This window comes from Macaca thibetana, chromosome 14 (genome assembly GCF_024542745.1).
Source record: "Macaca thibetana thibetana isolate TM-01 chromosome 14, ASM2454274v1, whole genome shotgun sequence".
Lineage (NCBI taxonomy): Eukaryota > Metazoa > Chordata > Mammalia > Primates > Cercopithecidae > Macaca > Macaca thibetana.
In genome coordinates, this window is record NC_065591.1 from 95,104,920 (window position 1) to 95,129,890 (window position 24,971).

General features: G+C 33.0%; 1 protein-coding gene across 7 annotated transcripts in view; it reads left to right on the forward strand.

Moving 5' to 3' along the window:
- DYNC2H1 (dynein cytoplasmic 2 heavy chain 1) overlaps positions 1-24,971 on the forward strand; it is a 349,828-nt gene that overhangs the window by 57,571 nt on the left and 267,286 nt on the right. For 6 of the 7 annotated variants that reach the window (XM_050758863.1, XM_050758858.1, XM_050758861.1 and 3 more), the window contains exons 36-48: positions 82-197; positions 2,234-2,433; positions 3,613-3,877; positions 5,075-5,282; positions 7,788-7,917; positions 11,166-11,321; positions 12,538-12,797; positions 13,649-13,895; positions 14,803-14,954; positions 15,990-16,134; positions 17,863-17,965; positions 18,445-18,612; positions 24,628-24,758. In XM_050758863.1, the coding sequence (XP_050614820.1) occupies positions 82-197; positions 2,234-2,433; positions 3,613-3,877; positions 5,075-5,282; positions 7,788-7,917; positions 11,166-11,321; positions 12,538-12,797; positions 13,649-13,895; positions 14,803-14,954; positions 15,990-16,134; positions 17,863-17,965; positions 18,445-18,612; positions 24,628-24,758 (2,281 nt within the window). The remainder of the gene's footprint in view (positions 1-81; positions 198-2,233; positions 2,434-3,612; positions 3,878-5,074; positions 5,283-7,787; positions 7,918-11,165; positions 11,322-12,537; positions 12,798-13,648; positions 13,896-14,802; positions 14,955-15,989; positions 16,135-17,862; positions 17,966-18,444; positions 18,613-24,627; positions 24,759-24,971) is intronic. The other variant, XM_050758860.1, reaches the window with a different exon arrangement.

Here is a 24,971-nt window from a genome sequence, read left to right on the forward strand (position 1 = left end):
ATTCTGTATTTCTTTGGATGTGATGATGAAAGTAATTTCTTCTAGCTATTTGATGCATTGATTTCCACGTCTCTACTTCAGGGAACTTTTGACACCTCAGCAACATTATGATTGGGGTTTGAGAGCTTTGAAGACAGTCCTGAGAGGAAGTGGAAATCTTCTTAGACAGCTAAAGAAAAGTGGCACTACACAGAATGGTATGATTGATTGTTCCAAATACATTAACTTATTTTTAAAAACATAAGCATTAATTTAGAATAGTTTGAGATTTACAGAAAAGTTGTAGATACAGTATTAAGGATTACTGTATACCCTACGCCAAATTCTACTGTTGTTAACATCTTCCATTAGTATGGTATATTTGTCACAACTAATGAACCAATTTGGATACATTGTTTTTAAACTAAATTTCCTACTTTATTCAGGTTTTCTCCAGTTTTTACCTGATGTTTTATAATAACTTTTAATGTGTGTTAAATATTAAAGAGTTGTAATATGTAAAGTCCACTTGTTCTTTAACTTTAATGTCCTTTAGAATCACCTAGTGGCTTGTTAAAACAGATTATTAGACCCCACCCCCAAAGGTCCTGACTCAGTAGGTGTAGAGTAGAGCCTGATAATTTGTCTTGTCTTGAAACAAGAACAGAAACCTTAGAAACACATGTAGGATTTTCTCTTTCTAAAGCTAGTATATTATGATTAGACTAGGTTATAAATGTTTGGAAAGAATACCACAGAGGTGGGCTGTCTTTCTTACTGCGGCATATCAGTGGGTATATAACAACCATCTGACATCACTAGTTATGTTAACCTTCATCACCTGGCTATGGTCGTGTTGCCAGGTTTCTCCAATGTGAAGCTGTTATTTTCTACCCTCCTGGCTTTATTCTTTGGAATCATGTTAATAAATCTAGCTTACTCTCAAAGTGGCGAGGAAAGGATTAAGCTCCACTCCTTGGTGGGGTGATATCCGCATATATTATTTGAAATTCTTCTGTAAAGAAGATTTGTCTTTTCTGCCTCATTTATGTATTCATTAACTCATTTATTTAGCTCAATACAGACTTATATATATTTGTTATACTTTTTCAGATGAAATAAATGGTTTTTTATTCACATAAAAATAATGATTTCCCGCACCTGTGCAGGTGTACATTCATGAAAGCCTGAATAATCAGTTTCTTCAGGTTGCTATTGAAAAGTAAGTTAAAATACTCTGAAAATAGAGACAACATAGAAAAAAGGACCACATGAAATTACCTCTTTGGACTTTAAATGATCAAAGTGTGCCTCTTAAAAATGGCCTCTACATTAGCTGTCTTATTAGGTTGGCATATGCCTGGGTAGATACAGTTATTTTGTGAGTGCTTACATTACCATTTTTTAGTTGTCTATATTTGGTGATTTTTAATAAATAAACCATATCTGTAATAAATAAAGATGGCTTATGAGTTCAGTGCTTGAAATAAACTTTAGAGAAGTCCAGACTTTTTATGTATACTTAAGCATGAAAATATTAAGCAATTATAGAGGAATGCCAGGCAATAGTTTCTTTGATTTTGTGTATCTTACCAATCAGCAGCCAATATCTGTGAAAATAAGCATCTGGCAGTGGTATCAGTATTTGCATTTGGCTTAAGAATGGGTTTGTGAACCAAGTTTGAACAAGGCCGATCAAAGATTGTTGCTCAGTTTGTTAGTTGTTTATCTTAGGACATAAACTGTGAGATGATATTGGTGTCTTTGGAGAGGTACCTGAATTTGGAATTAGTTTATCTGGAATTGAATCCCAGCTGTGATACTGCTGTGCCTTCTCAGAAAGTCACTTAAACCTTCAGAGACTTAACATTCTCAGGTGTAAAATTGGAATAATAATAGTAATACTTTTTAGCCTACTTTATAGGGTTGTTAAAAGGATTGCATCATATAATATAAAAGGTGAAGTACTATGAAAATATAAGTGATAATGATTTTTATTATTAATTAAAGTCTTGGTACCCTGTGATTTGAATTCTATGGAAAAGAGTTTATAACTACTTAGTGATATTTACTTTTTAGCAGTCAAAAGATACTAAAGTAAGCTTGCCAATTCATGTGATGTAACGTCTTTAAATGTTACTAAATTCTAGTGCATTTAATGATTAATAATACATATCAAGGCTATAGAATATGTAAAAACTTTTGTCATCATTAAAGTAATAATAAATAATTTTAAAATGAAACTTTTTTCTAGCTAATGAAAGTCATATTGTGGTGCAAGCACTGAGGCTTAATACAATGTCAAAGTTTACGTTTACTGATTGCACCCGGTTTGATGCACTGATTAAAGATGTCTTTCCTGGAATTGAATTGAAAGAAGTAGAATATGATGAACTAAGTGCTGCATTAAAGCAGGTCTTTGAAGAGGCCAATTATGAAATTATACCCAATCAGGTAACTGTCAAGAATATTTTATAATAGATTGATCCTTTTTTCTAGTTGATTCCTTATTAACTATCCTTGTCCTTCATCTTTCAACTTATCTTTTATCTTTCAACTTAGATCTCACTTGCTCAGGGAAGTCTTCCCAGATCTTCAAGTCCTGATTTGATCTTCTTGCTATGTGCTCTTATCATATATTCTTGTTTCAAGTGTGTGTATTTGTTTAGTATTGATTCTCCTCCACCATATAGTAATCTCCATGAAAGGCAGGATCCATGTGTGTGTGTGTATATATATATATATATATATATATATATTTTTTTTTTTTTTTTTTTTTTTTTTTTTTTTTTGAGACAGAGTCTTGCTTTGTCACCCAGGCTGGAGTGCAGTGGTGTGATCTCGGCCCACTGCAACCTCTGTCTCCCGGGTTCAAACAATTCTCCTGCCTCAGCCTCCTGAATATCTGGGATTACAGGTGCACACCACCACACCTGGCTAATTTTTATATATTTAGTAGAGATGGCGTTTCACCATGTTGGCCAGGCTGGTCTCGAACTCTTGACCTCAGGTGATCTGCCCGCCTCAGTTTCCCAAAGCACTGGGATTACAGGCCTGAGCCACCGCACCTGGCCATCCATACATATTTTTGCTCACCATTTTATTTCTAGTGCCTGTTAGAGTATGTAGTGTGTAATGGATTCATCATATATATGTATTTTATAATTGATTATATATATGATTTAGTTTCACTTTGATAATTTCTTAGGATTTTTTTAAGCGGGTTTCTTTATGTAGTGCAAGTAATTGTTCAAAATTAGCACTTTGCCCTCAGTTTTGGAGAGAAGTAAGATAAGACTGAGTGAATGGATAAATAAGTGAATAAAATAATGAATATATTTGAATGAGTGAATGAGTGGAGCAAGTAACGAACGTATTGTTCATACAAGTTTTTTGAACTTAGAAACTTGGAAAGCACCTTTGTTTCTTTTAAAGAAATATTGAAGTATTTAAAGATTATATTGTAAATATGTTCAGATTTATTTAGGTATTCTGTTACATTTTAGGCTATGTCTTCCACTGAAGAAATCAAAGGCTTAATTTACACATTAGAACAAGTGTTACAGAATAAAAGCAGAACTAAGTATCATTGGATATTGTGAATCATATAAGAACATAATTCTTTCCCACTAGATCAAAAAGGCTTTAGAATTGTATGAACAGTTATGCCAGAGGATGGGAGTTGTTATTGTTGGTCCAAGTGGTGCTGGAAAATCAACCCTTTGGAGAATGTTAAGGGCCGCACTTTGTAAAATTGGCAAAGTAGTGAAACAATATACTATGAATCCCAAAGCTATGCCTCGATATCAATTATTAGGCCATATTGACATGGACACAAGAGAATGGTCTGATGGTGTTTTGACAAATAGTGCTCGTCAAGTGGTTCGGGAACCTCAAGGTTAGTCTCTATGTATACTTCTTTGTTTTACTTAGTAATTCTTAGATAATGATATAATTTGTCTATAATTCTGTCTTTATCAAGGCTTCTACATGACCATAAAGTCATAATTAAGTTATAATGTGTACATTTGATATTTTACTTTGGAGGGGACCAAGAAATGCTATCATTTTCAGTTAAACTCTGTAACTATTTTTAATATAGTAGAAACTTAGAGTAAATTGGGTGAATTGTAATTCACAACTAGATTAATTTACTGAACGATTATAAAATCTTTACTGCATTTATATTATAATGCCTGAGAAATAAACAATATGACAGATTTTTGTATGGGGTTAAAATTGATGTGTATGAACAGTATTAACTCATTAGTTTGAATAAAGTATTTTGAATACTTTTGAAAATTTAAGTGGTAAAACTGCAGATTTCCTGGTCTAAATTTGTTGACTTGGTTTTTTAAGAGAATTTTTGGCTGGAATCAGAGGAGATTCCCTACTTTTTGCCAGGTTATAATTTAATTAATAATTATTTTTCTAAGGCAGTAAGTGAAAGCATTGGAAGGGATTTTTCAATGTAGTCTTTTCTTTTTCTATATAATACCACATTAAGTAAAGGCCAGTTATTACCTTCATGTATTTCTCACACTTCTATCAGTGAAATTTTCCTCTTTGAATTGTTTCAAAGGTCCAAGTATAGTATTAACCACTCCCATTTTAGGAAAGATGGAAAAAAAAGGTTTAACCCTGGAAAGACTAGGTATACAATTGGTCACTATTTTTCCCCCTTTGAGGTCACCTTTTTATATGTCAAGAAAATTTGACAGTGGTGAACTTTTTATTTCTCATGCAAGGCACTGGAAATTGGATTTTTCTGTATTTTCTAAAAGATATACAACAGAGCAAGCCTTTGTACATTCTCATGACATAGTAGAAGACACAAGTCTGAAGAATATCTTGTGGGAATAAAAATACTTAAGCCTTGCATCTTTTTAAGTGAAATTGCCTATTTTTATGTTTATAGACTCAGATATATATATATCTGAGTCTTTGGCCAGCTGAGCCAGGATTGCCTGTGTGTTCTCCAGCATATTTACAGTACAAATTCATATGAAAATTAAGAATTGATTTAGTCCTTATTTTTAATTATTATCACAGCATCTATTTTTATTTTATCTCTGCTGTTTTGATTTGAATATAGATGTCAGCTCATGGATAATCTGTGATGGTGATATTGACCCTGAATGGATAGAGTCTCTGAATTCTGTTCTGGATGACAATCGGCTACTCACTATGCCCAGTGGAGAAAGGATTCAGTTTGGCCCAAATGTTAACTTTGTGTTTGAAACTCATGATTTAAGTTGTGCCTCACCAGCCACAATATCTAGAATGGGAATGATCTTTCTTAGGTAAGCCATAGATTATTTGTATACATTATATTAGAATATTCTTCTTTTATTATCCTGGCTTCATATTAAGTAAAGTAAGTGTGATGTGAATAATGAATAAATATTTTTCCCATTTATGATTAACTTCTTTTTTGTTAGATTTTCATTAATTCAGAGAGTTCCTGTTTTATTACAAAATTGAATTATTTTAGCAGTTTTAGTTATATCACAATTATGAAATAATTATTATTTTTGTTTAAATGAAACAGCAAGAAAATTTGTTCTCTTTATTATTTTGTTGAGGTATTTTGATTGAGTTCAGAGAAGTGAACATATTAATTATGAGCTAGAGGCTAATAATTTAAAGCTAAGTAGCAATATTTTAATTATAGAATTTAATTAATTTAATCTATTTAATTTTAGATTCATAGAATTTTAGGGCTAACTCAGGTTTTGTAGGTCCTGTGACCCAGTCTTTTCATTTTACAAATTGAATACCTCTTCACTTAATATTTTTTTCTTCTTCAGTATATTTGGAAGAGGCTTCAAGACTGAAAATGAATAATAAACCAATTTTAGATATCATGTAAAATAGTCACATACCAGAGCATGGATATTTGCACCAATTTTATTTTTGAAAATTAGTAATATCATAAGTAAGAAACTTTTATTTAACTTTTCCAATTGGTTATTTATCGTCCTGTATAGCATTTAATTTTTTTAGGACTATTTAAAGTCATTTTAGGTGTTGTATGACACATGAAAATGTAATAAAGTTGGTTCAAATCATGTTTTGAAATTATTTAGTTGCTTACTTCTTTGACAGTATTGTCGGAAACATTTACTTTAAATTAGCCAGAAACTTCAATTGATATTTTGAGGTATTATTAAACGATAATATAATTTTGGGTTTACAGCTTTCATAGCAGCATTGACACACAATTTATCGTATTTATTAGTTGTGTTCTTATAATCTTGTGAGAAAAATAGAATAAAGGTAAGTTTTTGGTTAAATTTTAAAGTACTTGTTAAATATTATATATATGGTATTAAACTATGCACCTTAGGAGAGAGAGAGCTGGAAACGAGTAAAACTAATGTTTATAGGGAGCTTACCTTTTTGGAAAATACTTGCACATAGAGGAGGGAAAATAAACCAACATTTATACAAGATGGAATATAAGTGAACTAAGCAGTAAGTAGAATACTATACATATTTGGCAGAAAAAAAGACCACATATTTCTGTAGAGGAGTTGAAAATCGTTGGTGAATCAGGTATTGTGAAAGGCATAATGAATGTATATGATTTCATATGAAATACAAATACATATTAACTTTTTTGTTGCTATGTGTTCAGCTTATATCTTAGTTTTAGGCTTCATTTATTCCTTTAACAGATATTTGTTGAGCACTTGCTATGTGATAGGCCAAATGTGGACCTTTTAATACTGAAATGAATGTTATTATTAATGATGCTGGGACTGCTGGTATGAAGCAGGGTTGTGTTGGATAAACCAAGACATATAGTCTCATAGACATTGAGATAATACCATTGGTAAGAAACTCTTTATTCTGAAGGAGCTTACTTTGGGCTAATCTAATGTTATTTAATTGTTATCCTCTTTGATGTTTCAGTTTTTTTTTTCATATTAGACTGGATAGAAAATGTGAGAGCAGAGATTCAAGGCATCAGTGTCATTTGTTAATTGCTATGAAACAATGGCAGAAGATACGAATAAATGACAAAAATCATGAGCTCTTGTCAATTCTATAATAATATAAATTATTTTTACTATAATTTTTTATAATTATGTAAGGTATAATTTTGAATAAGATGTGAATATTATTTCACCAATTGGATTTTGGTGAAATAATTGGATTTTGCCCAGATAATGATGTGCTTTGCTAAAGGATTTATAGTTTGCTTTAGGAAGATCTTTAAATTTTAATAGTGGCATGGGAATTTAGGTAGTTGGATTTTTGTAGGATGGAGAAAAAATATTTCTAAAGATGTGTATTACAGTTTAGATCAGTGCGTTTTAAACTCTAATGTGCATTTGAATCATTGAGGGATCTTACTAAAATGAAGATTTTTGCTTTAGTATGTCTGGAGAGGGATTTGGGATTTTACATTTCTAACAAACAGACTACTCTGAGTGGGAATGGTTTAGACCACTTTAGGCTATGTAGAGCCTATGTAGAGTAGGTTGTGTAGATATATAATTCTTACTTAGTTTATATTTATAATAAAATAGATGAAATTTGTTTTATAGAAAATGACATATATGTATATATACCTATATGCATGTGTGTTTGTATATTTATATCTGTGTGTTATATGTGATATCTGTGTATATACACACAGATATAACTGTTATTCACACATACACATAGTAAAGTAAAGCCACCTGTTGTATGCTAGCAGACAAAATATACATGTAGAATAATGTTTATTGGAGCAGAAATTTATTTTAAGGTAAATTGATAATTTCTTCCTAATAATTTATTTGTCTAATTCATTTCAGTGATGAAGAGACAGATCTTAATTCTCTGATAAAATCTTGGTTGAGGAATCAGCCTGCCGAATATAGAAATAGTCTTGAAAATTGGATTGGAGATTATTTTGAAAAGGCTTTACAATGGGTTTTAAAGCAGGTAAATTAACCATAATATTTCATAATTAATCAAGGTGAGAAGTATGATTAAGAGTGATCCTTATTTTAACTGCCTTGTGGTAGAACTCTGCTGGAATGTGGGGGTGAGGTGAGAGGTGGATTTTGTCACTGTTACTCCTCTATATCTCTTAGCATAACTATTGTATCTCTTAGCATAACCTTTTATTGTATTAGTCTTAAAACATTTTACTTCTTTCATAATACTTCACACTGCTTACCTAAAAATCTTGATTACTAGAATGTCTTTCTAATTTTTACTAGCAAAAACCATCTTGCTGCCACTTTTTTACTGATATGCCAATAAATACCTATATGTATGACATATGTATATATGATATATAGGTATTGATATACATATGTACACCTATATATACACACCTATATATACCAATAAATACCTATATGTGATATATATCCATGTATCCACATATATGCGATCTATATATCCATATATTCACATGTATGGATCTATAGATCCATATAGCCACATGTATGCGATCTATAGGTCCATATATCCACATGGATGCGATCTGTAGGTCCATATATCCACATGGATGCGATCTGTAGGTCCATATATCCCATATATCACATATATCATGTGATATCACATGCACATGATATATGTATATATTACATGTATGTGGTATATGTATATATCGCATGTATATGGTATATGTATACATCATGTATGATATATATAAGGTTAAAAACAATATGAAGTTAACACTAAAGTAGAAAAGGGATGGTGAATTATTTGCAATTTATATTTAAAGAAAACATTGAACATCTAACATATGCGAAGCATAATACAAGAGAGACTTTGAGAGGTGAAGATTAACAAGATAATTCCTTTCCTTGAGAAGGGTTTATCTAATGGAGGAAAATGACATGCAAACAGATAATCACAATTCAGCAGGATGAAAAGAATATTGCTGTCATTTAGAAGAGGTTTAAAAGGAGATCACATTTGATTTTGAATTTGAAATGTGAAAAAAGTTTAGCATGCAAAGAAGACCATGGAAGGTGTTCAGATATTCTACATGTTTATGCCATTGCTTTTATGAAAAATGAAAACATATACAAAATAGAGGGTATAAATAGCAGTGAGTTTTTTGAAAGTATCTGATTGTGAATCTGAACTTGATTTAGAGGTCAATACTTTGGGATTGAATAAGATATAGAGAAATGATGGTTTGTTTTGGTTTTCTCAACCTTTTTCTTTCCTAACTTTGTAAGAATGAAAATGGAGGAATAGAGATTTGTGAGGAAGTGATGCAAGTGAGGTAGATTTTCCTGGAGGCCTAGGAAAGGGAACACTCCCATTAGCTGCTAGTCTGACTGAGCTGTCTCCTCTTTTGTGCTTCTGTAGCAACATACAGCATCTACCAACTGTATTATAATTGTCTGCTTACATTAAACTTTAAGCACCTTGAAGGCAAGGACCAAGCTTATCACACTCTTCATTGTGTCCCCAGAACCAAGTATGATGTTAAGAGATAGCAAATGAGTGATAGTATTGTGCTTAATTATATACCTGATGCCTGCATCGTGACACTTTTTCATTAGATATGTTATTTCATTAGTATAAAACATTCAGAGCCTAACAAAGCTTTCCAACGCAGACACTTTGAGGTAATCTGTTCATAGATGTGTGAATGTTAGAATAGGAGTATCATATTGGATGGAATGTATTTATGTATATATAGGGGTTTGTGACTGTAGAAATGACAACACGATAAGATTATTAAATAATAGAGTGAATACCAAAGATTCGGTTAGGAAAAAAAAAATGGCTTATGTTTTGAGGTCATATCGCTGTTTGTTTGTTTGTTTTATTTAAAGTGTTAAGGGTTCTTTTCTTTTTATCCTGTATTTTGTTCACCATGCACAGGTTCTGAGGTATACTACAATGAATTCTCTAGTCAAATGCTGAAATTGTATTTATAACTAGAACTTTGCTTTCTTCCTTTTTCTCTTCTTCAGCCTATGGGGTAAATCTTTGCTTTCTTTTATGAATTCAGCAAATAAGAAAATATAGAAGAAAATATGTACGTTTCCTTTATCTCACCTTTAAAATCTGGAACTCTTAGCATGAGTCTATCTAGATTTCTTTGTTTCTTCTCCCTTCTTCCTGCTCTTCCTGCTCTTCCTCCCATTTCTTCTTTCTCCCAAAAATATTTATTTTTTAAGCAGAGGGATCCTTTTAAAATATAAACTGGGTCATTTTACTCTATTATAAAAAACATATTAAAGACAAGGCAAATAAGGTTTTTACTCCTTACCATGTCTGATAAATTCTGCACTCTGGCCCTTGCCTATTTCTCTGACTTAAACACTGTTTCTTTGCTTACTTAGGCATAACTTCTTTTAGTTCCTTAACTGTGATGTTTTTCTTTGCATGTGCTATATTCTCTGCAAAAGCTTAGCCTTCAGTCTTAGCTTAAATGTCACCTGTTTTTAAAGAAGCCGTGAGCCATCAATCTGAGTTACTGTTTCTGACAATATTCTGTACTGCTGCCCTGTAGCTCTTACCACAATTTGTTAACCATATCCTGTACTATGCTTGAGCTCCATGAACACAGGGACTCTGTTTATTCCAGCTTTTAACAAAACAAAACAAAAACAAACCTAGCACCACATACAGATCCTAATGCATGATTGGTTCTCAGTAAATATTTATGGAAAAACTGAGAGCCATTTTTTTCTTTAACTCTTTAACACTTATCAGGTGCCCCAGAGGGGCCTACAGATCAAACCATCTACACAGCACTTAAGTCCAGAAGTTCTATTTAAAAATTCTCTCAGAGAAAGCTCCATATGGTTTTTCATTTATGTCTGCTTTTTCTAACCTTTCTTTTCTAGTGCCATCAATCTAGCTCTTGCCTCTTGTTTTCTTTTTATCAGCAAGAGGAAATGAACATCTATTCTTTTTGGAACAATGCTCACTAACTTACCTTTTTAAAAAAATATTCTTCAGGTTTAGGAAGTAAATAAACCATGTATCTATTTGAGGACTGTAGCACTGATAGCTAGAAATACACAATTGTACTTTCAATTTTCAAAGTGTATACAAAAATTAAATGAAATCCAAACTTTCTACAGTTTGAATAGTGGAGTGAGTTTAAAAATGGTTATTGAAAAGATGTGTGAACATCAGTCTGTATGGTTCTGTGTTTACTGGTTAATCTTCGCCTTTTGTCTGTCTGTATCATGGATTTTAATCAACAGAACGACTATGTGGTAGAAACAAGTTTGGTTGGGACTGTGATGAATGGTTTGTCACATCTACATGGTTGCAGAGATCATGACGAATTTATTATTAATCTCATAAGGGGACTTGGTGGAAATCTGAATATGAAATCACGTTTGGAATTTACCAAAGAGGTAATGCATATTTATAGCCTGTATTTAGTCAAAACTTTAACTTTTCATTAACTCTTACCTGCCAAAATACAATAATTTGTAACTATAAGATATGGAACATTTAAAATTTGAAATTATGTATTCAATTGAGTAATAATGTATTTATATGTGTGTATATATATATTCTTCTTTGAGTTATTTTATGATGTTTGATGATATTCTTAACATTTTATAAAATAATGTTTAATAAGTTAAAAGTTTGGACCATATATTTAAGTTAGATGTTTTTGAACCTACTTGTCTATATTAATATTTATTTCATTCATTTAAAATGTTAGAATAGTTTAGTTTTTGTCATCCTTTTAACCAGAGCAGTTTTAGGAATTAGAAATACTAGGACGAATTAATTATTAATAAATATATTCTTTAATATATGTTAAAGTTGTATTACAGCCTAGTTGTTTATAAAGCTGAATTCTAAATAATAAGGGATTTTTTTTCCTTTTGGCCTCTACTGAGATTACTGGATATTTACTCCTTTGGGTTGGCTCTAACATTATTTTTCAGTCTTTTTTCTCATTTTGCTGCTTCTTTGTTGGTGTCACCTACTGCTTTCTCTATTCCGTTTCCTTTTCTGTGACTGTCCTGTTGCCTCTGTTGCCAGATGCTTTTCATTGTTACCACTCAGTGCCATACTATATGCTGCTTTTAAGCACATACTCTCTTGTCAAAGTTCAGAATAAATGTATTGAAGAGTAGCATTAAGGGCTAACTCTGCTTTATATCTGCGTAGATAACAGTTTTCAGTATTAAAAAGAAGAATAGCAGGTGGAGAGCAGTGGTAGTGACACTGTAATGGACAGTACTAGAATATGGTAGAAATGAAGGGCTTTAGGATTTCTGCATTCTGTAATTTGTGATTTAATGTTAATAAGAACTCCATTAAAATGGAGTATATTTATACCTTAGTGTATAAATAAATATCCAGTAAGTCATTATCTCCTATATATACTTTAATTTACTTGCACAAATGATCATTTAGATAAAAAAAATTTGAGATAAAATGTTACATTAATGATAAAATGGGTATAGTGTATATAAACTTTTCTTGGAACTAAGATGATTTACTTTTGGGATATTTACTTGGAATATATCCCAAGAATATCTTGGAATATATCCCAAGAATGTCACACACTCTGGAGTATGTGAAAACTTATCACAATTTTTTCCTCTTAAGGTTTTTCACTGGGCACGAGAATCTCCTCCAGACTTTCACAAACCAATGGATACCTACTATGACTCTACCAGAGGTCGGTTAGCAACATATGCGCTTAAGAAGCCAGAAAACTTGACTGCTGATGATTTCAGTAATGGCTTAACTCTTCCAGTCATTCAGACTCCTGACATGCAACGAAGTCTAGATTATTTCAAACCATGGTTAAGTTCTAATACTAAACAGCCCTTCATTCTAGTAGGACCAGAAGGATGTGGCAAAGGGTAAGAAAAATATTGGCAAAGGTATATGTTGTGGATTTACTCCTGCCACCCCTAATTGATTTAATGGCTTTTGTTATGTTTCTTTTGGTTAAAGTAGCATTTACATTTTCATGGAAGATTCATTTTCTTTTCATTACTTGTAAAAATAAGAACTATGGGGAATAGCGTGTCCTTTTCTTTGCCAGATTATGTGATTTCTACTGGAAAGACAGCAATCTGAGAAGATACTCTTAAAAATAATCCATCCATATAATACAGCAAAAAAAAAAAAAAAAATACCTTAGCTATACTCACATACCATTTGCTTTAGTTATAAAATTTTAAATTTGTAGTTAGATTTCTATGTAAAAGTAGCTTTTAATTCAGTGGAATTCAGCCTAGTTTTAGTGCATATGGAGCATAGTCTCCTGAAATAAAGGAAACATGGTTTATTATTTTCATATTTCTAGTGGGGGAGTAGTAATTTCAAAAATTGTATAAAATCATAGTAATTTTTTTTAAACTCATAGAACTTAAAATCTTTCCTTCAACTGTGGGGAAACAGGGTTGGTATATTTAATATATACTTTATCAAACTAGATTAATTGTGAGAACTTTGATTTTTTTTGGCTGAAAACAGTCCTCACAATGCCTTAAAACATGAATTTATGTTATTTAGACTAGAAAATAGTCTGAAAGTTAGAAAGTTACTTTGATAGTTATGGAAGCCATATCTATATTTACCATTTTCCCTATCATTATACACATTTTAGAAACTGAAATATTTATGAGACAGACATTTCTTATTAAGTATAAAATGTACTTTGTTGATTGCATTTTTATCAAAGTCAGATGTCATGCATTTTTCGTAGGATGCTGCTCAGGTATGCATTTTCACAACTCCGATCCACTCAAATTGCTACCGTTCATTGTAGCGCACAAACCACTTCTCGACATCTCCTGCAGAAACTGAGCCAGACTTGTATGGTAATCAGTACTAATACTGGTCGTGTATACAGACCAAAAGACTGTGAAAGACTTGTTCTGTACTTAAAAGATATCAACCTACCCAAACTTGATAAATGGGGGACCAGTACTTTGGTAGCTTTCCTACAGCAGGTAAGTCATATCGCTTGAAGTGTTTTAATCTAATTGGAAACAATTTAATTTTATTCACTTTTCTTAGAAAATATGCATTCTTCATTTGGGGCCAGTTTTATCTAGCATTTGTCATGGAAATTAAACTCCTGAAATATTTCAGTCTTGTTCCAGTTCTTCTATGATTTTCCTTTCTTTAGAAGTTATATTACGTCAAGATGATATATGACAGGGAGAATAGAAACAACCTTCACTCTACATCTATTACTTGTCTTTTATTCCTAAAACAAGGAGGAAAACAAAAGCTGGACCTGGTAGTGGAGTTGGAGAAATTTTTGCTTCATGGTTTAAAGTATGCATTCTTCTGACAGCGGTTAGACTTGGTCATGTTTTTTTTCTGGCTGCTTTAACCCATTATTCTCCATTTTTGCCTGTGTAAGGATTTGAGATCACATATCCTGAATCAGTGTGGAATATATTTTTCTTTATGTTATTTACATCACATTGGAAACTTTAAATTCTTAGAGTTTATTATGATATAGGTCCAAATTTAGGCTTATTATGTAACTGCAGAATATGATAAAATATTTACAGAAAAAACCACATTTTCTCTCATATTTTTCCTGATACTTTCATTTTCTAGGCTAATTGCTACTCGATTTATAATATCATTGGATTTTAGTGTTTATTAGAGAGAAAAGCATTTTAAACACTAGGATAATTTAGCTAACATTCATAGAACACAGAGATTTGAACAGTATTTTTTTCAGTGATATAATAATTTCAGATACCTTTTAATCTTAAATTCTTGAGTTAGGTAGATAATGATTGCATTTAGAAACAATTGAAACTTTAGGCAAAAATATCCTTTATCATGATTAGGAAATCTTAGGCATAAAATGTTTAAAGTATATTTATTTTCAAATAGGTATTGACATATCAAGGATTTTATGATGAAAATTTGGAATGGGTTGGTCTAGAAAATATTCAAATTGTGGCTTCTATGTCAGCTGGAGGAAGACTGGGAAGACATAAACTTACTACCAGATTTACTTCCATTGTTCGTCTTTGTTCTATAGAGTATGTATCTTTGTGTTTCAAATTTTTTTTACTTGGGAAGATATCATATAGTTGAATTTTATTAAAAGTATTATAGTAATACTTTAAAATTTAGAATATAAAAATGGTCAAAGTTAAGCTCTGATATCTTTTCCTCCCCTTCTCAAAATATAGGCAATAATTTCAGATGATATAAACGTTAATCAAAGTATCTTATTTATGAGACATATAACAGGAAATAAAACAAGACTGTTTTGTGTAGCCTGTGTTCCAAAATGTCAGTCTCAGGAATCTGAATGGTGGATTTTAGATTTAAATATTTTATGCAGTTCATAAAACAAAAATACTATCAAATTTATGAAGATAACAAAAGGAGAATTTGAATCTGAACAAGGGAGAATTAGGTCATTTTAATGGCTGGTGGCATCACTGCTAATCATCTCCATGGTCCGTAATTGTTACAGAGACAATGGCAGTATCTCCTCTGTTTATATTTAATATACATTATATTATATTACAAATATTTGAATATGACAAAACCTTATGTGTATACTTTCGTGCTAATTGTACTCCATCAATTAACTTTTTTTTCCTAGAAATGTTCCTGCTGCCAGTTAAACCATACTGAAATATATTTTGGTTTGGTAGAAAGGGGTTGATTTTATTTGTTGTATTAGTTTTACTTTTATGGTTCTGAGGTGGATTAATGCCCTGTGTACAGGCCTTGTGTAATTCAAAAATGCTTTTCAAAGGAAAAATTTCCTTTTGGTCTTTTCTAAAGATCAGTGTTTTGTAAACAATTATGTTTTAACATAATTTCTTGGGTGTTCTCTAACACCTTCTGGTAGTTGACAATGGATATTTCAGGATATAATTTGGTTGAAATGAGAATGGATGGGAGCAATGAGCCTAGTCTTAGCCCCTGGGTAAGCTTTGGAGATATGTAGGTCTCAGAGCAGCACAGTTTGAAAATCACTGCTGTAACTTAACATTGAAATATTAATTTGAAATATTGATTTATTTCAGCTTTCTTCTTATATGCCCCCTTTTTTTTAGTTACCCAGAAAGAGAGCAGTTACAAACGATTTATGGAGCATATTTGGAACCAGTTCTACATAAAAATCTGAAGAATCATTCTATTTGGGGTTCTTCATCAAAAATTAATCTTTTAGCAGGATCTATGGTACAAGTGTATGAACAGGTAGATATGCATGTAAATTGTAGCTTTCATGTCTATTAGTATCATTCCTAAAGGTCTACTTTTAATTCTGACCTCTGTGTCGATACCCAGGCTTTACTTTCCTGTTTATTAGACTTTTCTAGTAGAGAGTAACTCTATGAAGACAGGTGCTGTGTGTGCCTTATTCGCTGTTGTATCCATGGCACAATTTCTAATAGGCACCCAATGTTTGTTGAATGAATGAATTTGTGGTGGATGGTTATTCTGCTGTCAGCTCAAATTTAGCATATTTAGAATTGAGTTTATCTGCTTTCCCAAAACAGATCTTCTTCCTGACTTCTATCAGTTTGTGTCTTCCAGGCTTCAAACCGGCCAGTAGTAGTCTTTGATGTTTCTTTTTTTCTTCCTGACTGGGAGGAAATGTCTAAAGTATTCTCCCTAGATAAAATGGGGAAGATAGTTGAAAGTAGGCATTGAGGATGCACAAAACATTTGTTGAGCACCTTTTCTTGCCAGTGGTAGTCCTAGGGATGTAAAGATGACTTAGTTTCTTTTTACTGAAAGTTCACAGTCCAATGAGGGACTGAGTCATATAAATAAACGATTAATACAGTGTAATAAAGGTAGCAGTAATGGTATGTCTAACTTACAGAGATAGCACAGAGGAGGAGTAAATAACTTTGTTGTATGCGGTAGTTGTTAAGGAGGAGGTAAAGTTTGATCTGAGTTTTGAAAAGTTAATAGAAATTCACCAAGTAGCTGGAGGTGAAAGAATGTCTTCTTAGATAAAGGGAATAGCATGTACAAGTTATGGACATGCTTATGGAAGATGCTTTTTATAATATTGGAGTAGAAGTGGGGATAGATAAGTTTGAAAGCAAGAAATTCCTTTTTTTAAAAAAAATAAAGATGTTAGGTAATCAAGATCAGAATAAGAGTAATGGCTCTGTCCATAGAGAGGAAGGGACAGGCTTTTTACTGGTTGGTTGTATATTGAAGAGAGATACTTTGATTTGTTCAGTGACTTCTTGAACATAAATTGTTTTAATGGTTCCCAGCATTAAAAAAATGGGTCTTACCTAGACCTGCGAGTACTTTGGAATTGCTACCATCATATTTAAAGGTTAGATTTGTTTTTATTGAATTCTCATGTTCAGCAGGGCTTTTTAGTCTTTTTTTTTTTTTTATGGCCATCTGTTGAAGCCTATGAACCCTGCTTAGAATATGTGTGTGTGTGTGTGTGTGTGTATATATATATATATATATATAGTTTTTTTTTTTTTTTTTTTCTTGAGACGAAGTCTCGCTTTGTTGCCCAGGTTGGAGTGCAGTGGCACGATCTCAGCTCACTGCAACCTCCACCTCCTTGGTTCAAGTGATTCTTCTGCCTTAGCCTCCCGAGTAGCTGCGACTACAAGCGTGTGCCACCACACCTGGCCAATTTTTGTATTTTTAGTAGAGACGGGCTTTCACCATCTTGGCCAGGCTGGTCTTGAATTCCTGACCTCGTGATCTGCCCGCCTCAGCCTCTGAAAGTGCTGGGATTACAGGCATGAGCCCCTGCGCCTGGCCAGAATAATGTTTTTAAGTGTATAAAATATAAAGATAATGAAGTCAATTATATTGAAATCCAGTTCCATCTACAGGTAGAAATTAGTATTCCTCTGAGTCTAAGGAGACTGACAAATTTATAACATGATTATATATTTAAGACAGTAGAAAGATTGTTTACTGTATTTTCTTTTTCAGGTGCGAGCCAAATTTACAGTTGATGATTATAGTCACTATTTCTTTACTCCTTGCATTCTTACCCAATGGGTTCTTGGCTTATTTAGATATGATTTAGAAGGAGGTGAGTTTTGCTGGTGTTTATCTGTGTGTGTGTGTGTGTGTGTGTGCATGCACATTTATTCTGTAGATTGTATTTGTAATAGATAAATGAGTATTATATCACAAATTATATTATTAAATAGAAATATTATTATTAAAATTATTATATTTCTTCTTCCAAACTATATATGATTGTCATTATTAAAACTTCCTTTTGGGAAAAATGAAATCATTATATTTGAGGCAAAGTGTATTTAGTATGCTTTCTGGAATTGTTTTTATTGAACAACTAGAGATGATAGTATTTAATGTTACCTTTAAGTAATCACAAACATGTACCGAGTAATTAACAAAATGAATTTTAACTTTTTTTCCTTTATTCCATTTATCTGATGCCAAAATTACGGTATGTAGATGCCTGCTATTTCTTTCTAATATTATGTTAAACAGATTATTTAAAAATCATTATATTACAATTAAATAAAAATTTGCCTTTTCTAGGATCCTCAAACCATCCACTAGATTATGTGTTAGAAATTGTAGCATATGAAGCGCGGCGCTTATTTCGTGACAAAATTGTTGGTGCAAAGGAACTTCATTTATTTGACATCATTTTAACATCAGTGTTTCAAGGAGATTGGGGCTCAGACGTATTAGACAATATGTCAGGTAATGTAATAGAGCTTATGCAAATATATAACTGTTACAAGGATTTCAGAAATATTTTTCTTACCCATAGCATGATTTTATAGGTCTAAACAAATAAACATTTTGAATAATTTTAATATTATTTTTTCCATAAGGTACTCTTCAGTCTTTTTTGCTGGATTTCAGTAATCATGTTTTAAACAAAATATAATGGCAGTAATTTTTTTCCTAGAAAAAAGGAGTTCAGGCCATACTGTTTTACGTTGGCAATGCAAGATTATTTTAATAAAAGTTTTTTTTTTTTTTGAAAAACAGTTACATGTATATAAAACCTGAAGATCATTGGGAAAATTCATATTTGATTGTAATGACCTTTTGCCTAAGAGCAATGGCCATTCTTATTCCTGTCACTACCTATAATGCCATTAGCGTAGAACTTACATATGCTTGTTACTATCTTCATCTATTGTTATTGTAAAGAAAGCATAATACCATTCAGTCAAAGCTGCTGTGTTGCATTTGCAATGATTACTGTTTAATAACCACTTTGCATTTTGAAAACTACTGTGGGAGTAATGTATGTAATATGCAAGTCATCCTTGTGAAGAGGGTCTTTTGTTAAAAGAAGATTACAATATGGAAATATTTCCTAATAAAACTGTTGTCAGCCCACAAAATGTGCTTAGTTTTTCAGAGGATAAAGCTAGGCTTCAAAAATATTTTATATAATAAATATATTTTATACAATTACTTTTAATGGCAAAACCACAGTTACTTCTGCACCAACGTATACATTTGGTATATTGTACATTTCTAGATTTGATATTGGTCTGAGATCCATGAGTACCTATCCTAAAGGGAACTTTGAAGGTGGGAAAGATGTTTAAATTGACAGAAGGAATTTTTCTAGGTGCTCCTGAGTTTTTGAATCAGGAAATGGGTTCAAGAGAAACTTCAAGAAGGATGAAATGCTGAGAGAAGTCTGATCATATTAATAGTTCAGAATTTGCTTGACTTAGAGTGATGGTTTATGTCATTACGAGCTGTAGCTTGCATGGCTTAGTGTGGAGAGGCTTAGGTTCTTAAATGGTGCCATCTTTCTCTGTCTGAAAATTGAGTCAGTAGTGTCTCTTTTTGCAAAGAGAGTGGCAAATCCTTTGGGCATAAGATAGTATTGGCACCTAATTCGGTGTCTGAATCCTCTGAAAAGATTAGTATCTTTCAGAGTCTCCTATGTAAGACTCAATAAATAAAATATGTCTTTTTTTTTTTTTGGTATTTTTCTCTTCAGTGAAGGGTTTTCTTTTTTCTTCTTTTTGAGACAGAGTTTCATTCTTGTTGCCCAGTCTGGAGTGCAATAGCCCGATCTCAGCCCACTGCACCCTCCGCCTCCCGGGTTCAAGTGATTTTCCTGCCTCAGCCTCCTGAGTAGCTGGTATTACAGGCATGTGCCACCATTCCCAACTAATTTTGTGTATTTTTTAGTAGAGATGGGGCTTCTCCATGTTGGTCAGGCTGGTCTCGAACTCCCAACCTCAGGTGATGTGCCCACCTTGGTCTCCCAAAGTACTGGGATTACAGGTGTAAGCCACCACACCAGTCGGGTTTTCTTTTTAAAAAATACAGGTTTGACATATGTTAGATCTAGTCATATAGGATTTTCACATATTGAAAGATTAGCTTATTAAGAAAAATTTAATCTTGGAGGCGTAAAAATAAACTAGCTACATTCTTATCCTTAAGAAGATTGTAATCTAATGACAGAAACAGATATAAAAATCTTTGCTTACAATGATAACTATTGCTAGTGTGATTAGATACCACAAATGTTTGTGGAAGTAGATGGTTAAAATGATAATTACAGTGGAGTATAGAACGTTTTATAATTAATATAACTTTCCTGAATATGTTTGAGATAAATGCTGGATAGTAGGGTTCTAGAAGAGGTGGAGAATAATTCTGCTTTGAGGAAGTTACTTGGAACCGTTTTTTAAGGCTGGTCAATTGAAGCAGTGGGAGTAAAATTTTTTAAATTCAATTTTTTATTTTTGAGATAATTACAGAGTCACATGCAGTTATAAATATTAATACAGAGAGAACACATCTGCCTTTTACCTGGTTTCCCTCAATGGTAATATCTGGCCAAATTATAGCACAGCATCACAGCCAGGATATTGACATTAATACAGTTTAGATACAGAACAGTTATATCACCACAGGATCTATAATGTTACCCTTTTGTAGCCAAACTCACTTCTGTCCTATCTCCTGGAAACTACTAATCTGTTGTTTCTTTAATTTTGTGATTTCAAGAAAGTTATCTTGACTCAACCTATTTCTCTGGAGATACATGCCAATTGTTTTGTTTTGATAGTTCATTTCTTTTTATTGCTTTTTATTCTGTCATATGAATACACCACCATTTCTTTAACCCTTTATCTATTGAGAGACATCTGGGTTGTTTTCAGTTTTTGGCTATTAGGAATGAAGCTGCTATGAATATTCTTGTACAGGTTGTTGTGTGAACATAGATTTTCGTTTTTCTGGAATAAATGATCAGGAATGCAATTGCAGGATTGTGTGGTACTTGCATGCTCAGTTTTTTAAGCAACTAAGAGGCTGTTTTTTATAGAGATACTGTTCCTCATCATTGCCAGCATTTGATGGTGTTACTATTTTGTATTTTAGCCATTCATGTAAGCGTATATATGTCATGGTGGCTTTAATTTGCATTTTGCTAATGGCTAGTGAAGTTGAACGTCTTTTTGTGTAATATTTGCTGTCTGTATGTCCTCTTTGGTAGAATGTCTTCATGTCTTTTATCCATTTTCTAATCAGAAATTTTTTTTTTTTTTTTTTGATGCAGAGTCTCGCTGTTTCCCAGGCTGGAGTGCGGTGGTGCACCTCTGCTCACTGCAAACTCCACCTCCCGGGCTCAAGCGACTCTTGTGCCTCAGCCTCCTGAGTAGCTGGGATTACAGGCATGCACAACTTCGCCCAGCTAGATTTTGTATTTTTAATGGAGATGCAGTTTCATCATGTTGGGTAGGCTGGTTTTGAACTCCTGACCTCAGATGATCCGCCTGCCTCGGCCTTCCAAAGTGCTGGGATTATAGGCGTGAGCCACTGCAGCCGGCAATTGGTTTGTTACTGTTGAGTTTTGAGAATATGTACATATTAGAGATACCAGTCCTTTATTGGATATATGGTTTGCAAATGTATTCTCCCTCTCAATAGGCTTGTCTCTTCATCCCCTTAACAGGGTCTTTCACAGATAAAAAGTTTTTATATAATTTTGTGAAGCCTAACCTATCATTTTTCATCATAAGGGTGTGTTGATGTCAAGTTTAAGGAGTCTGTCTAGTTGTAGATCCTGAAGATTTTCTCCTATGTTTTCCCTAAAAGTTTATAGTTTTATGCTTTACATTTGAGTCAGTGGTCCATTGTGAGTCAATTTCTGTATAGGGAATGAGACTTAGGTCAGGGTTTATTTTTCTGCCTGTGGATGTTTATTTGCTCGAGCATCATTTGTTGAGAAGGCTATCTTTCTGCCTGAATAGATTTTGCAGTTTTGTCAAAAATTGGTAACATGGGTCTATTTCTGGATTCTCCATTGATTTATGTATCTGTCCTTCTGCCAGTACCACACTGTCTTGATTAGCTACTATATAAGTTGTGAAACTGGTTTAGACTGATTCCTTTAACTTTAGACTTCTTTCTCAAAATTGTTTTAGATATTTCTGTTTCTTTGTCTTTTCATATAGATTTTAGAATAATATTTTATGAATGTATAAACAATGTTGCTGAGATTCTGATAGGAATTGCTTAAATCTGTATATTGGTTTGGGGAGAATTGACATCTTTTCTCTGTTGAGTCTTCCCATTTTCTCCATTTATCTAATCCCTCTATTTATTTAGATCTTTGCTTTCTTTCATCAGTGTTGTGTAGTTTTTAGCATTCAAGTATTATACATGTTATGTTAGATTTATACCTAACCTATACCTAAGGTTTAAATTTGTTAAAACAATTGTAAGTGCTCAAATTGTGTTTTAAAGGATGAATATAGTAAGTGAAGGATATTCCAGACAAGGGAAAAGCAATGTGCAAAGAAACAGAGGCTTAAGAAAACTAGAGTATATAGTGCAGAGAGAGGTAGAAGATTCAAGCAATCAGTGAAGCCAGATTGTAGAGGGCCGTCATTAGGAGTTTGGTGTTTTGTTTTAGGAAGTGGAAAGCTATATGTGATATTGCGGTGGTGTGGCACAATCAGGTTTTGTTTTTGTATGTGTTACCCTAGTACTAGTGAAGATGTACTTGAGGGGGCAGAAACTTATAGCAGGGATACAAGGTAAGAGGCTACTGCAATAGTCCAAGTGAGAAATGATGAGATGTGAGGATAATAGTTCAGTTTTGTACATGTGCTTGAATGTTTGCAATCTTTTTTCATGTCTTTTGGAAATCTACATAGAGTTGATCATTTATGAGGGTAGGAATCATGTTTGTCTTATGCAATACTTAGGCAGAGAGTACTTTGTTTAAACAACAGATACTCAATAGGTAAGTATTTAGTGAATGAATGCATGAATTATATGTCTGTTAAGCAACTGGAAATATGGGACTAGCCTAGAACATAGGATTTTTGCCTAAAGATAAGTAGTAGGTGAGTTTTTGGTGTATAAATAGTTGATAATTTAACTGTCAAAAAGGATTAAATGATTCGGGGAGAATTTTTAGAATTAAAAGATTAAAAGACTGAAATTGGACCCCAGGGAATATCAGTATAGAAGGGATAAAGCAGAAAACTGAAAAGGACTGGTAGTTGTGGTGTGATAAGTAGGGTTATATAGATGCAAGTGCAAAAGAAGAGGTGCACAAAGGTCATGTTGGGATAATGACTGCAAAGAAGGTTTAGATTTAGAGATTGTGACTGTATTATTGTTCCCAAATAAGAGTTTTAGTGTAGTAGCCTGTACAGATAGAAAATAATGTAAAAAATGTGATGGTGAAAGTAGGGAGAACCTGAAGTAGGTTGGGTCTAGGGAAGGTAAGGTTGCTATTTTAGGGGGATGTAGAACCGAGCATGTGACAAGAATGGTTGGTGGAACAGTCTCCCAGAAGAGTTGGGAAGGAAAAAGTTCAATAGAATGGTGAATAGACTTTCCTTGTATGGTAACAGGAACCCTGCTATAGGTGGATTTAAGGGAAGTTTGGGAGATTTTTGTTTTCTAATTAAAATTTGGTTAGTTTTTTTTTAAGCATTAGGGCTCTTTTTGGTGTTAATACATCCATGTCCTTTCTCAAGGAGAGTTTTGAGATTGTTTTATTTGCTAATTTTATGTGAACTATTTTTAACTTACAAATTTTACATAGATTCTGAAGAAGAAGAAGGAAAATGGGACAAACTGAGAGTAGACAGCGGGGAGTAGTAGGAGAAAGGTAGAAGGAAACCAGTTCATTTCAGGAGAAAGAAGTGAGGGGACAGAATATAGACTCGTGGTGCCATCCATCTCTTTTCAGGTAGAGTTTGATATTGCAATTGAAGTTCTTTGTATTTCTTTTCTATTTATTTATTTTTTTGAGGTAAATCTCACTCTGTTGCCCATGCAGTGGTGCAATCATGGCCATGGCAGCCTTAAACTCCTGGGCTCAAGTGATCCTCCTGCCTTAGCTTCCCAAGTAGGTGGGACCACAGGTGCATGCCACCACACCTGGCTAATTTTTAAATTTTTTATAGAGATGGAGTCTTGCTATGTTGTCTAAGCTGGCCTTGACCTCCTGGGCTGAAGTGATCCTCCTGCCTTGGCCTCTGAAAGTGCTGGTATTATAGGTGTGGGCCACCTTGCCTGACTCAGTCATTGTATTTCACCTGGTTTTATTGACCTGACAATGTACCCTTTAAAGTATTTTGCCTTTGCCCTTCTGGAGATGATCTTATTTGGATTAATTAACTTAAAAATTGTTTAGTAAGCAATGTATTTGTTGAAGTCTCATTACGAGTAATGCATATAAAACAAAAATATCGTTTATTTCTACAGATAGTTTCTATGTTACATGGGGAGCTCGGCATAATTCAGGAGCAAGGGCAGCCCCAGGACAACCATTACCTCCACATGGAAAACCACTTGGAAAACTAAACTCTACTGATCTCAAGGATGTTATTAAAAAGGTATAATATGAATCATGAATTGGAACTGGGATTTGGTCATTATAGTCTTTTAAAAATGTTTATTATAAAGATTTTGAGGGCATGAATATGATAGATTGTAGAACAGGCAAAGCTGGTTCTTATCTTTTGAAATCTAGTCCATCATGGCAGGTGTAACGAGATGCACATGTACTTACATAGATATGTGTAAAATTGCTAAGATACATTTTGGGC